We start from the raw sequence: 15,011 nt of genomic DNA on the forward strand, positions 1-15,011 counted from the left end.
TAATTGTTGATTGATGGAGGAGAGCCCAGGCTATTGTATATGGGGCTATTCTTGGGCTGGTGGTCCTGATTTCTGTAAGAAAGCAGGATGAGCATGCCACGAGGAATAAGTCAGTACATATCAATCTTCTATGGCCTGTGCATCAGCTCCTGTTTAAGTTTGTCCCCTTCGAGTTCCTGTTCTGGTTTCCTTCAGTAATAAACTATCATGTCAAATTGTGAACCAAATAAATCCTTTCTTCCCCAACTTTTTTTTTTGTCACGGTGTCTCATTGCAGCAATAGAAGCCCTAACTAAGACACACAGTAACTCTAAGCCTTTAACAGGTTATCAGATGTCTGAAGATAAAGTATTTTAAATGAAGAAAGCAGTTTTTTGAAAGTCAGAACTGTAATGTTTCAGGAGCCACCATCCTCTCATATGCACTGTGAGCAATGTCAGAGTTCCTGGGTGTTGTTAGCACTCGGTCTTGGTGAGACAGCTTCTGTTCTAGATTTTCAAGCAGCACAACAAATTCCACTTTCAGATATGAAGCCTTATCAAAGTCTGTAAATATGATCATTTTATTTCCTAACTACTAACCTCCCTATAAATGACACAGATATTTGATATCAAGTTTATTTGTTTGTTCGCTTGCTAAATGTTTGCCAACTTTGAATAAGGAGTGAAAATTTCATTCCTCCTGCTACGGTTGTTTTGAAATACTAGAAACACTTTTTCTATCCCTTATGAAATAGCTCAACATGCAGAGTATAACTCTTAAAAACATTCAAAGAAGAGGAAACTCTACTCAATGACTTTGCGAAGCTCCCACCTGCACAGTGTGTGTATGACGTGTTGGTCTTTGGAGTATTGCTGTCTTCTGCATTGCAGTTCACCACAGGAGTGGTGTGTGCTCTTCCTGCGTCGACATTTGTTCATGGATTATATTTCTTGCCTTGGTGGGGTAATGCTTGTAAAAAAGATAATTGATTTCTACTTTAAATAATAACAACGATTTATTTCTCTTTAAGAAAGCAATAATAGATCTCTTTAAACTTTTCCTTCCTGGAAAATATTGAAGTCATTCGCTTTCATGCCAAAGACAAGTTACACCAACTGACAAGGTGCCAGGAAAACAATAAGGAACACAACAGTGAATCCAGCTGAGCCTCTGGCACACAAAGACATAATTGTGGAAAGCTGTTTCATTGTCCTCTAAAAGTTATGAATTTGAAGAACTGTAAAAGAGGAGACATGAACAGGTGAATTGATACATGCAATGTGGCATAAACATACAATGGAATATTATCTGGCATTCAAAGGAATGAACGTTTGGTATTTGCTATGATATGAACTTGAAAACACCATGCCATGTGAATTAGGCCAAATTTAGCCAAATAAATACTTAGAGCAGTCAAACAAATAGGAGAGTGGCAGTCACTGTGTTCTGGGGAGATGGAAACTAGAAAGTTCTAATGAGTGCAGTGTGTCATTTTAGGATCACAGAAATGTAGAAATGCACAGTGATACTTTCACAGCACTGTAAGCAAGCTTCAGGTCACTGACTTCACACTAGAAAAGGATGAAGTGGTAGATTCCATAATATATTTACCTCAGTAAAGAGAGAGAGGGAGATTGGAGATGTGGCATATAAGAGCACACCATTACCCAGCATGAAATCCATCATGTATGGTGTTACACACCTGAAGTCCCTCTGTTTAGGAGGTAGAGGCAAGACGATTTGGAGTTCAGCTACACAGGAAGTTCAAGTCCAACCAGGAATACAAGAGACCCCATCTCAAAAAAGAAACAAATAAAAAAAATTAAAAGTTGCAGAAAAAAGAAGGGAAACATCACCCCAAGACAGTGGTTAGAAAGAAATTATGCAATTTCTTTCCCTGTCTCAAAGATTGTTCTTGTCCACAGTAAATCTTCTTTTTAGGGCTGTGATATTGAGATATTACCAACAGCTATTTGCTTTCTATTTGTTTTAGCAATTTTATTTTATCATTTAAATGTAAGACAAAGAGTTGCTGTGTTTATGACAGAACTCAGGCTTGAAAATGACACAAGCCTGTGAAAATCAGATTGATGGTGAAGACCAGTCATCTTTTTATTCATTAGAGAACTGTAATCATAACTTCATTAATTAAAATATGATAAAAAGAAAGTATTCATTAGATGGTTTTTATATGTAGTAAATTTTTTAAATCCTATAGGAATTAGCACTATAATTTTAAAAGTTTCCCTTCTGAGAAAGTCCAGTATCTCTTTCCTTCTTTTTATGTCTATCTATTTTTTCTTATATTTTTGAGAAATTAATATAATCACATCATTTTTACTATTTTGTGATAGAGGCTTGGTTCTCTTCGAATGCTTCTCTTTGGACAAGGCTGCATATAAATAAGCACCATGAGGTACAAGATGTGGTCCCTGCTCTGTGGATAATTTCGTGATTTTCAAACTGTTTAGGAAACAGAGCAGTTGGCAAGTGTAGTCTATAACAACAGATCCAGACACCTTTCTATGACGGTTATACTCATCTATTGTCTTCATCCTGTGATGCAAAAGACACAAAGATCATTTAAAATGCAGTCAGTGGGACTGAAGAACTGAATTTCCAGTTATGTTCCACTTTTATTTAAATATAAATGGGCACATCACATGTGACCAACAGTCAGAACCTGAGCTGGTGAAAGGCTGGTGGCTGCTTCAGAGTGGCTGGATTTCCTGCATCTCCAGAGAGGTCACTGCCAGTCTGTGAGATTCTCCCATTCTTTTTCACACCTGGAACTTCACAGCAAACCTTGGAACAAGGAGAAAGCAAATGGGTAGCATGACTCAAGAGTTTTTGATATGATCTCAGTTTTGGGTAGTACTTCCTTTGGCCTCCTTCTGGAAAACTGAGGTCCTTCCGGTCAGTTCCTGGTATAGCGCCCCATTTTCTCTTCCTTGGAGTTATTTTTACTCATCTGATCGCCTCATATCAAGTGCAAATGGGATTAGGCCTAGAACAAGACTAGGGGGTCTTACTAAAAAGGCTTCTTATTTTGGCTCAGGAATGTGGATGTCAAGAGAAGCATCATTATTCATCAGTAGGGTAGTATTCAGACAAACTTACTCCCTTCCTTAAGCTCAGCTATGAAATAGCTTCAGCTAGCCACTTGAACTTGGCCATGAAGGAAAATGCACATCCTCTAATGTTTTGCATGACTTGGGTTAATGAAAAGAAATGCCAGAAAGTGGCATTGTATAAACCAACTTATTCCAGGTTAAAACACCATGAACAACTATGTTATTTGCCAATGTGCCAAATGCTCAAAGTTCAAGCAACTATTTAGACTTTTCAGAATCTATAGTAGCCCTCCTTATTCGCTATAGATTGCAGACCTTTTAAACACAGTTCCCCCTTTTTCCCATTTCAGACTGCTATTGGTGCAGTCTTTCCAACCTTTTCCTCTCTTTACCAAATACATACTATCTACGTTCACAGCCCTAGTGGAAATAAACAGAAGTAAAATTTTGCATACAATTTGCTCTTAAGAAACTCACACTTTGGTTCAGGATCTCACAAAGAAAAATACCAAAATAACAACAACAACCCCTCCCAAAAAAACCCCACAAAACCAAAAACAAAAACGAACTGAGGAGTAGTTGTGTCATACAAAATAAGAAGAGATGAAACCAGGTATATTAAAAGGAAATACTTATAAAAGGAAGAAAGGAATGAGCATGGTCCTAAATCGTGGTATTTTGGTGGTACAAACAGGTAATCATTAATCTTAAATAAGTAAAGCAGGGCCAAGAAAGTTTGCAAAAACAGTATGGAAGTCAAGTGTCTCCCATGTGTTCATCTCTGATTTCTGAATCATTAACTTGTGAACAAATGTTTTTCATTTCTGACTTGAGTTTTGGAAATCACATTAGGTATCATGCATCTGTCTCCATGAATCCATGTGAGGATGTGGATAACTTTGCCCTCAGGTGAGCCTACAGTAAATGGGCTGTGGCAAGTGCTGAGTCCTTTGCGGTCTGTCTTCTCTCTTCTTGAGTATAATGATCAAAGATGCTTCCATTGGCCCCCTCTTGAGAGAGCTATTGACAGCACAGCCCAGATAAGTATTCACACCAAGACCTATCTTCCTGTTAATGAGAGCTAAAAAGGCAAACCCAGTTTGTGGAGTTCAGAGGCAGTCTTTCCAAGCAGAGCAATCCAGTCAGAAGCCAATTTGAATGAGTCAGCTTGGAGAGGAGTTTGAATCAGAACATCTGAGTTGAGTCAGCCAGAAAGAGCTAGAAAGGGTGAGCTTATTCATCAGTAAGTAGCCAAGAAAACAATTACATCTGGCAAATAAAAATTACTTTTACATTAAACCTATATTAAATTATTTACAAATGAAGTACTGCTTTGCAAGACTCTCACTTAGACCGCCTTCTTTAACTTTCAACATCATAGAAGATAAACCTAAAGTTGTCAAAGGGAAGAGGTAAATGGCAGTTTATCCAAAGCTGTCAATTAAACAACACTCATACTTAGTACACACGACTTGAGGGTAATGTATCAAGAGCAATATGAATAATTTCTCCTCATCTGTCATGCCATCACTCAAAATAGTTAAGCTCCAGCCTCCTAGTTTAACAACTGCTGCCTTTGATCTGCCACTGCAGACTCTAAACCTCTGAAAACATAAGCACAGCTACCCTTTTCTCTCTTTTCTAAGTCTTCTTGGTCATGGTGTTTTATCACAGCAATGGAAAATAACCATCACAGATGGACATAGAAAGTCTTCTAGAGAGACCTTTTGTGGAGCCAGAGTTAATAGCAGACAAAACTGACATGGGAGAATGTAGAGTGAAGTGGCCTCTAAGCCAAACTACATGTTTAAGTTGATTGTTTTAAACTAGACTGAAATCAGGATGGCTTTGGAGTGGAGGAATTAATAAAGAGGATCCCAAATGTTTTTTGCTGTTGTTCTTTACAGTTGAAAGAAATAGACATAAAATATTTAAAATTTGGATTTCTCAGTTTATAAGAACATAAGTATTTTAGTCCCTGAGAGAAAAATACAGGAGCATGCCTGCAATTCCAGCACTCAGGGGCTGAGACATGAGAATTGCACATTCTAGGATAGCCTGGGGTGGGGTGGGGGGAAAATATCCTTCATTTTCTTGTTCTTTTAAGAATTAGTCTTCTCTTCTGGTTTCCCTCTGAGCCAGGAGCTGACCTGTACCACTACTGTCTGTACCTGGATCCCACAGGTAAAGAGCTGAACTCCAAGGAGTGCTGAAACAAAAGCTTACAGGACGGTCAAGCCACTGTCAGAGACAGCAAAACAAGCTAGCACCAGAGATAACCACATGTCTAGAGGCAAGTACAAGAATCTAAGCAACAGAAACCAAGGCCACTTGGTATCATCAGTACCCAGTTCTCCCAACAGAGCAATTCCAGGATACCTCAACACACCAGAAAAGCAAGATTCTGATTTAAAATCATATCTCATGATGACGTTAGATGACTTTAAGAAGGACATAAGCACAGCTACGCTTTTTCTCTTTTCTAAGTTTTCTTGGTCATGGTGTTTTATCACAGCAATGGAAAATAGCCATTACAGATGGACATAGAAAGTCTTAAAGAGCTCCCAGACACCGTGGGAGACAGACCCGACCGCCTGGTCAGGTGGGCACTCCTGAGGCTGCAGAGCAAAAGAGACCACCAACACTGCCCACCCCTGCCCACATCCCTGGCCCAAGAGGAAACTGTATAAGGCCTCTGGGCTCCCATGGGGGAGGGCCCAGGAGCGGCAGGACCCCTGCCTGAGACACCGCCGGAACCTGAAGGAAACAGACTGGATAAACAGTCCTCTGCACCCAAATCCCATGGGAGGGAGAGCTAAACCTTCAGAGTGGCAGACAAGCCTGGGAAACCAGAAGAGACTGCTCTCTGTACATACATCTCGGACGCCAGAGGAAAACACCAAAGGCCATCTGGAACCCTGGTGCACTGAAGCTCCCGGAAGGGCGGCACAGGTCTTCCTGGTTGCTGCCGCCGCACAGAGCCCATGGGCAGCACCCCACGAGCGAACTTGAGCCTCGGGACCACAGGTAAGACCAACTTTTCTGCTGCAAGAAAGCTGCCTGGTGAAATCGGGACACACAGAGGCAGAATTCCTCTAGAACCTGGCACGTCCTGTGTTTACCGGAAGTCCCACACTCGCGGATCCCGGCCCGCAGCAGCTCTCTGCTCCCAGACCCCGTGGGAAAGAGACCTCTCTGCCTGGTCAGGTGGGCAGTCCTGAGGCTGCATAAGCTCCCGGAAGGGGCGGCACAAGTCTTCCTGGTTGCTGCCCCCACAAAGAGCCCGTGGGCAGCACCCCGCGAGCGAACTTGAGCCTCGGGACCACAGGTAAGACCAACTTTTCTGCTGCAAGAAAGCTGCCTGGTGAACTCAAGACACAGGCCCACAGGAACAGCTGAAGACCTGTAGAGAGGAAAAACTACACGCCCGAAAGCAGAACACTCTGTCCCCATAACTGACTGAAAGAGAGGAAAACAGGTCTACAGCACTCCTGACACACAGGCTTATAGGACAGTCTAGCCACTGTCAGAAATAGCAGAACAAAGTAACACTAGAGATAATCTGATGGCGAGAGGCAAGCACAGGAACACAAGCAACAGAAACCAAGACTACATGGCATCATCGGAGCCCAATTCTCCCACCAAAACAAACATGGACTATCCAAACACACCAGAAAAGCAAGATCTAGTTTCAAAATCATATTTGATCATGATGCTGGAGGACTTCAAGAAAGACGTGAAGAACTCCCTTAGGGAAACACAGGAAAACATTAATAAACAAGTAGAAGCCTACAGAGAGGAATCGCAAAAATCCCTGAAAGAATCGCAAAAATCCCTGAAAGAATTCCAGGAAAACACAATCAAACAGTTGAAGGAATTAAAAATGGAAATAGAAGCAATCAAGAAAGAACACATGGAAACAACCCTGGATATAGAAAACCAAAAGAAGAGACAAGGAGCTGTAGATACAAGCTTCACCAACAGAATACAAGAGATGGAAGAGAGAATCTCAGGAGCAGAAGATTCCATAGAAATCATTGACTCAACTGTCAAAGATAATGTAAAGCAGAAAAAGCTACTGGTCCAAAACATACAGGAAATCCAGGACTCAATGAGAAGATCAAACCTAAGGATAATAGGTATAGAAGAGAGTGAAGACTCCCAGCTCAAAGGACCAGTAAATATCTTCAAAAAAATCATAGAAGAAAACTTCCCTAACCTAAAAAAAGAGATACCCATAGACATACAAGAAGCCTACAGAACTCCAAATAGATTGGACCAGAAAAGAAACACCTCCCGTCACATAATTGTCAAAACACCAAACGCACAAAATAAAGAAAATATTAAAAGCAGTAAGGGAAAAAGGTCAAGTAACATATAAAGGGAGACCTATCAGAATCACACCAGACTTCTCGCCAGAAACTATGAAGGCCAGAAGATCCTGGACTGATGTCATACAGACCCTAAGAGAGCACAAATGCCAGCCCAGGTTACTGTATCCTGCAAAACTCTCAATTAACATAGATGGAGAAACCAAGATATTCCATGACAAAACCAAATTTACACAATATCTTTCTACAAATCCAGCACTACAAAGGATAATAAATGGTAAAGCCCAACATAAGGAGGCAAGCTATACCCTAGAAGAAGCAAGAAACTAATCGTCTTGGCAACAAAACAAAGAGAGTGAAAGCACACAAACATAACCTCACATCCAAATATGAATATAACGGGAAGCAATAATCACTATTCCTTAATATCTCTCAACATCAATGGCCTCAACTCCCCAATAAAAAGAAATAGATTAACAAACTGGATACGCAATGAGGACCCTGCTTCTGCTGCCTACAGGAAACACACCCCAGAGACAAAGACAGACACTACCTCAGAGTGAAAGGCTGGAAAACAACTTTCCAAGCAAATGGTCAGAAGAAGCAAGCTGGAGTAGCCATTCTAATATCAAATAAAATCAATTTTCAAATAAAAGTCATCAAAAAAGATAAGGAAGGACACTTCATATTCATCAAAGGAAAAATCCACCAAGATGAACTCTCAATCCTAAATATCTATGCCCCAAATACAAGGGCACCTACATACGTAAAAGAAACCTTACTAAAGCTCAAAACACACATTGCACCTCATACAATAATAGTGGGAGATTTCAACACTCCACTCTCATCAATGGACAGATCATGGAAACAGAAATTAAACAGTGATGTTGACAGACTAAGAGAAGTCATGAGCCAAATGGACTTAACGGATATTTATAGAACATTCTATCCTAAAGCAAAAGGATATACCTTCTTCTCAGCTCCTCATGGTACTTTCTCCAAAATTGACCATATAATTGGTCAAAAAACGGGCCTCAACAGGTACAGAAAGATAGACATAATACCATGCGTGCTAGATGTAGATCGCTCCTGAGAGACACAGCCAGAATACAGCAAATACAGAGGCGAATGCCAGCAGCAAACCACCGAACTGAGAATAGGACCCCCGTTGAAGGAATCAGAGAAAGAACTGGAAGAGCTTGAAGGGGCTCGAGACCCCATATGTACAACAATGCCAAGCAACCAGAGCTTCCAGGGACTAAGCCACTACCTAAAGACTATACATGGACTGACCCTGGACTCTGACCTCATAGGTAGCAATGAATATTCTAGTAAGATCACCAGTGTAAGAGAAAGACTCTAGAATTTAATGAAAATGAAGGCACAACATACCCAAACTTATGGGACACAATGAAAGAGGTGCTAAGAGGAAAACTCATAGCTCTGAGTGCCTTCTAAAAGAAACCGAGAGAGCATACACCAGCAGCTTGATGGCATACCTGAAAGCTCTAGAATCCAAAAGAAGCAAATTCACACAAGAGGAGTAGATGTCAGGAAATAATCAAACTTAGGTCTGAAATCAACCAAGCAGAAACAAAAAGAACTATACAAAGAATCAACATAACCAAAAGCTGGTTCTTTGAAAAAATCAACAAGATAGATAAACCCTTAGCCAGACTAACCAGAGGACACAGAAAGTGTGTCCAAATTAACAAAATCAGAAATGAAAAGGGAGACGTAGCAACAGAATCAGAGGAAATTAAAAAAAAATCATCAGATCCTACTACAAAGCCTATATTCAACAAAACTTGAAAATCTGCAGGAAATGGACAATTTCCTAGACAGATACCAGGTACCAAAGTTAAATCAGGAACAGATAAACCATTTAAACAAGCCCATAACTCCTAAAGAAATAGAAGCAGTCATTAAAAATCTCCCAACCAAAAAGAGCCCAGGTCCAGACGGGTTCAGTGCAGAATTCTATCAGACCTTCATAGAAGACCTCATACCAATATTATCCAAACTATTCCACAAAATTGAAACAGATGGAGCACTACCGAATTCCTTCTATGAAGCCACAATTATTCTTATATCTAAACCACACAAAGACCCAACAAGAAAGAGAATTCAGACCAATTTCCCTTATGAATATCGACGCAAAAATACTCAATAAAATTCTTGCAAACCAAATCCGAGAACACATCAAAACAATCATCCATCATGATCAAGTAGGCTTCATCCAGGTATTCAGGGATGGTTTAATATATGGAAAACCATCAACGTAATTCACTATATAAACAAAGTCAAAGATAAAAACCACATGATCATTTCATTAGATGTTGAGAAAGCATGTGACAAAATTCAACACCCCTTCATGATAAAAGTCCTGGAAAGAATAGGAATTCAAGGCCCTAAACATAGTACCTAAACATAGTAAAAGCCTTATACAGCAAACCAGTAGCCAACATTAAACTAAATGGAAAGAAACTTGAAGCAATCCCACTAAAATCAGGGACTAGACAAGGCTGCCCATTCTCTCCCTACTTATTCAATATAGTTCTCGAAGTCCTAGCCAGAGCAATCAGTCAGCAAAAGAAGGTCAAAGGAATACAAATTGGAAAGGAAAAAGTCAAAATATCACTATTTGTAGATGATATGATAGTATACTTAAGTGACTCCAAAAATTCCACCAGAGAATTCCTACAGCTAATAAACAATTTCAGCAAAGTGGCTGGATATAAAATTAACTCAAACTAATCACTAGCCTCCCTCTACTCAAAGGATAAACAGGCTGAGAAAGAAATTGGGAAAAGGACATCCTTCCCAATAGTGACAAATAATATAAAATAGCTTGGTGTGACTCTAACCAAGCAAGTGAAAGATCTGTATGACAAAAACTTCAAGTCTCTGAAGAAAGAAATTGAAGAAGACCTCAGAAGATGGAAAGATCTCCCATGCTCATGGATTGGCAGGATTAATATAGTAAAAATGGTCATCTTGCCGAATGGTCATCTACAGATTCAATGTAATCCTCATCAAAATTCCAACTCAATTCTTCACAGAGTTAGAAAGAGCAATTTGCAAATTCATATAGAATGACAAAAAACATAGGATAGCAAAAATTATTCTCAACAATAAAAGAATTTCTGGGGAAATCACCATCCCTAACCTCAAGTTATATTACATAGAAATAGTGATAAAATGTATGGTATTGGTACAGAGACAGGCAGGTAGATCAATGGAATAGAATTGAAGAGCCAGAAATGAACCCACACACCTATGGTCACTTGATCTTTGACAAAAAAGCTAAAACCATCCAATTTAAAAAAGACAGCATTTTCAACATATGGTGTTTGTTCAACTGGAGGTCACCATGTAGAAGAATACAGAACAATCCATTCTTATATATCTGTGTACAAAGCCAAGTGGATCAAAGACATCCACAGAAAACCAGATACACTCAAACTAATAGAAGAGAAAGTGGGAAAGAGCCTCAAATACATTGACACATGGAAAATTTTCCTGAACAGAACACCAAATATGTTCTGAGATCAAGAACTGACAAATGGGACCTCATAAAATTGCAAAGCTTCTGTAAGACAAAGGACACTGCTGTTTGGACAAAATGGCAACCAACAGATTGGGAAAAGATCTTTACCAATCCTACATCTGATAGAGGGCTAATATCCAAAATATACAAGAACTCAAGAAGTTAGACTCCAGAGAGGCAAATAACCCTTTTTAAAAAATGGGGTACATGATTGTTGGGGGGAGGGTGGCAATGGGGGGAGGGTGGGGAGGGGAACACCCATAAAGAAGGGGAGAGGGAGGGATTAGGGGGATGATTGCCTGGAAACCGGGAAAGGGAATAACACTCGAAATGTAAATAAGAAATACTCAAGTTAATAAAAAAAAAGGGGCGGGTACAGAGCTAAACAAAGAATTCTCAATTGAGGAATACTGAATGACTGAGAAGCACCTAAAGAAATATTCAACATCCTTAATCATCAGGGAAATGCAAATCAAAACAACTCTGGTATTCTACCTCACATCAGTCAGAATGGCTAAGATCAAAAACTCAGGTGAGTTGCTGGAGAGAATGTGGAGAAAGAGGAACACGTCTCCATTATTGGTCAGATTGCAAGCTGGTTCAACCACTCTGGAAATCAGTCTGGTGGTTCCCCAGATAATTGGACATAATACTACCTGAGGACCAAACTATACCACTCCTGGGCATACACCCAACAGATGCTCCAACATACAACAAAGACACAGGCTCCACTATGTTCATAGCAGCCTTATTTATAATAGTCAAAAGCTGGAAACAACTCAGATGTCCTTCAACACAGAAATGAATACATAAAATGTACATTTACACAATGGACTACTACTCAGCTATTAAAAACAATGACTTCACAAAATTTTTAGGCAAGTGGATGGAACTTGAAAATACCATCCTCAGTGAGGTAACCCAATCTCACATACATACATACACACACACACACACACACACACACACACACACACACACACACACACAACCCACAGATTTTATGCATTCACTGATAAGCGGATATTAGCCCAAAAGCTCGGAATACCCAGATTCAGTTCACAATCCACAGGAAGCTCAAGAAGAAGGAAGACCAAAGTGTGGATGCTTCAGAACTTCTTAGAAGGGGAAACAAGGGCTGGAGCGATGGCTCAGTGGTTAAGAGCACCAATTGCTCTTCCAGAGGTTCTAAGTTCAAATACCAGCAACCACATGGTGGCCCACAAACATCTGTAATGAGATCTGATGCCCTCTTCTGGTGTGTCTGAAGACATCTATAGTACATATATAATAAATAAATCTAAAAAAGGGAGGGAGGACAAAAATACGAGGAAATACAGAGATAAAGTGTGGAACAGAGACTGAAAGGCCATCCAGAGACTGCTCCAACTTGGAATGTAACCCATATGCAGCCTCCACACCCAGACAATATTGTGGATGCTAAGAAGTGCATGCTGAAAGGAGCCTGATATAGCTGTCTGCTAAGAGGCTCTGCGAGAGCCCTACAAATACAGAGGTAGATGCTTGCAGACAACCACTGAACTGAGAACAGGGTCTCCAATGGAGGAGTTAGAGAAAGGACTGAAGGAGCTGAAGGGGTTTGCAACTCCATAGGAAGAACAATATCAATCAACTAGACACCCCAGAGCTCCCAAGGACGAAAACACCATCATCCCAAGAGAACGTGGCTCCAGCCCCATATGTAGCAGAGGATGACTTTGTTCGGTATCAATAGGAGGAGAGGTCCTTGTAGGGGAATGTCAGGAAGAGGAGGTGTGATGTTAGATGGGAGGGTAGGGTAGCACCCTCATAGAAGCAGGGGGAAATAGTGGGTTTCTGGAGGGGAAACTCGGAAAGGGGAAAACATTTGAAATGTAAATTAAAAATCAAATAAAAATAAATTAGCAAAAAGAAAAAAAACCAAAATATCCAATAAAAATTATCAAAAGAAAAAGTCTGATCTAAACACACATGAAGACAATTCCAAGTCAACAGATGTGCAGACTGTGAATCAGCTTCTGTGTGGATCAACTCTACAGGGTGAACTGAGTGAGCAAAAAGAAGGGTTATTGGGAAAAAAAGAGTTAGTCTGACTTCTGATGCTGAAATCCTTATGGCATACATATTCTGGTGTTCACTGCTTTATGAAAAAAAAAAAAAAAAGCCAGGAACAGATTCCCTTTATTACACAGCACCCTCTGCTGGACAATGAGGGAAACATCGCTTCTAGTTTTGAAAGATGGTCATTTGCGAGAAACTTTAGATCAGCAAGAATGAATGCAGTCCTCCCTGAAGCCAAGGTACCGACTATCTCGATGAGTGACAGCTCTACAAACACCAGGAGTCTCTGCCCAGGAGGCTGTGCCGATGGTAGGTCAGCTGCCAAGATCTGAACCCCAGTCCTCTAACCTGACTCCGTTTCCAGCGTTTGTGATTGTATGTCTTAAGATCCTGGGGAACTACTATTAAACCTCCATAGGATTGAAGTTTACTGTTTAGAACGTGAAGATGTTTGACCTCTATAAAATGCCATGGAAACATGACCAGCCTATCACTTGTCTGACGGAGACAGCCAACCTGGAAGGTAGTGCACATTCTCTTGAAACAAATTGTAAGGACAAAGCAGGGATGTGTAACAGACAGCCATAACTGAGGACCAGAAAACCTTTCCTGCATTAAGTGAGAGTCTATGTACGTGCTCAGTGTACATATAATCTTCTGCTATTTATGTTTTTGTTAAACTGCATTTCTATTTTTGAAACAAAACAAAGTACATCTTAAAAACCCACTAGTAAGTAGCATGAAATCTAATAAAAGCTGCCATCAAAACATGGATTATATCTTTAAAAGGGTTAAGGCATACTATTTAATTCTTTATATTAATGAAAAATATAGATTTCATTATCAAAAGCATAAATAGTATATTACAGTATATATAATGGAAGCATAACTGCTGTATAAATTTCAGACACTAGAATAAGAAATCAAGTCAAACATCTTTGACTGAACAAAATAGAAGTAAAAGAATACAATAAGAAAATTTTACAAGGAGGGAAAAATTTGACGATAGAACTTTTAAAAACATGAACTTTGAATGGGTTAAACTCTTATGAAATAATAAGATTTTAAGTAATTGGATAAAAAGAAAAACTACATCTCTATTATTCTTAAGAGAAAACCACTCTAAAAGAGGTAGAAAACATATGAGAGACAAAGCTTTCTAGATAAAGTAGGAAGTGGTGTTCTACTCATGACTAAGGCTTGATGTGAAGCCAATACAATGTTAATTGACAAATGATACCATATGCAATGATTTGCTCTGAATTCTATATAGTAAATAACACATAAATTCATTTTACAGTAGCAGAGCATCAAAATATATAAATCACATCTGCTAAAAGGAGAATTAGCAACATTGCAAATGAAACTCTCCTGGTGATGCAGCACGACTTGTGTGGTTTTCATGCTTTTCATGTTTTCTGGCACCATCTAGTGTTTGATAAAAGCCACTGCTCTATGAATGGGCATTTCCTAAAGAACAATCAATCCAGGGAACTTGAGATATCTCAACAAGGTCAGTAAAAAATGATGAAGGGACTTCACTGTTGCTCATGTAACCTTGGAGCAGAATCATTATCCACCTTAGTCACTCATGATGATGGAAAAGAAGTCTACAATCCAAACAGTTGCCAGGGCCTGTGTTCTCTGTTCTTGCAATAACCCAGGAGGTAGAAGTAAAACACAGAACTACTGTAAAGGCCATTCTGGTAGAAACCATCTTTTCCTAGCCCAATTAAACAGCTCTTCCTCCAGAGTTATTTGGCCCAGCTCCAGCCATACAGCTCCTGCACTGGACCTATGTAAGGCAGGACAAACACTCAACCCAAAAAAAGTAAGTCCATAGGCCAGGTCAAACCACAAAGAATGCAAATAACCAAGAAGCACATCTCCCATCAAACTCACCTGTCCTGTAGAAATATTCTTTAATATTATTTACACAGACGAAGCCAAAAATGCAGAATTTAAAAGAACATTAATAAACATTATTTAAAAATTCAAGGAAGTTAAAGAAGA

At 39.7% G+C, this 15,011-nt stretch overlaps 1 protein-coding gene across 1 annotated transcript in view; it reads right to left on the bottom strand.

Moving 5' to 3' along the window:
• Positions 1–981: 981 nt before the first annotated feature.
• Positions 982–15,011, bottom strand: part of LOC147994878 (uncharacterized) — a 60,062-nt gene continuing 46,032 nt past the window's right edge. Inside the window, exons 3-6 of the mRNA XM_087659543.1 lie at positions 2,666–2,787; positions 2,502–2,538; positions 1,685–1,778; positions 982–1,219 (exon numbers count right to left, since the gene is read on the bottom strand). Coding sequence (XP_087515669.1) covers positions 1,734–1,778; positions 2,502–2,538; positions 2,666–2,787 — 204 coding nt within the window. The 3' untranslated portion in view covers positions 982–1,219; positions 1,685–1,733. The remainder of the gene's footprint in view (positions 1,220–1,684; positions 1,779–2,501; positions 2,539–2,665; positions 2,788–15,011) is intronic.

Source organism: Rattus norvegicus, chromosome 4 (genome assembly GCF_021556685.1).
Source record: "Rattus norvegicus strain SHRSP/BbbUtx chromosome 4, alternate assembly SHRSP_T2T, whole genome shotgun sequence".
Classification (NCBI taxonomy): Eukaryota; Metazoa; Chordata; class Mammalia; order Rodentia; family Muridae; genus Rattus; species Rattus norvegicus.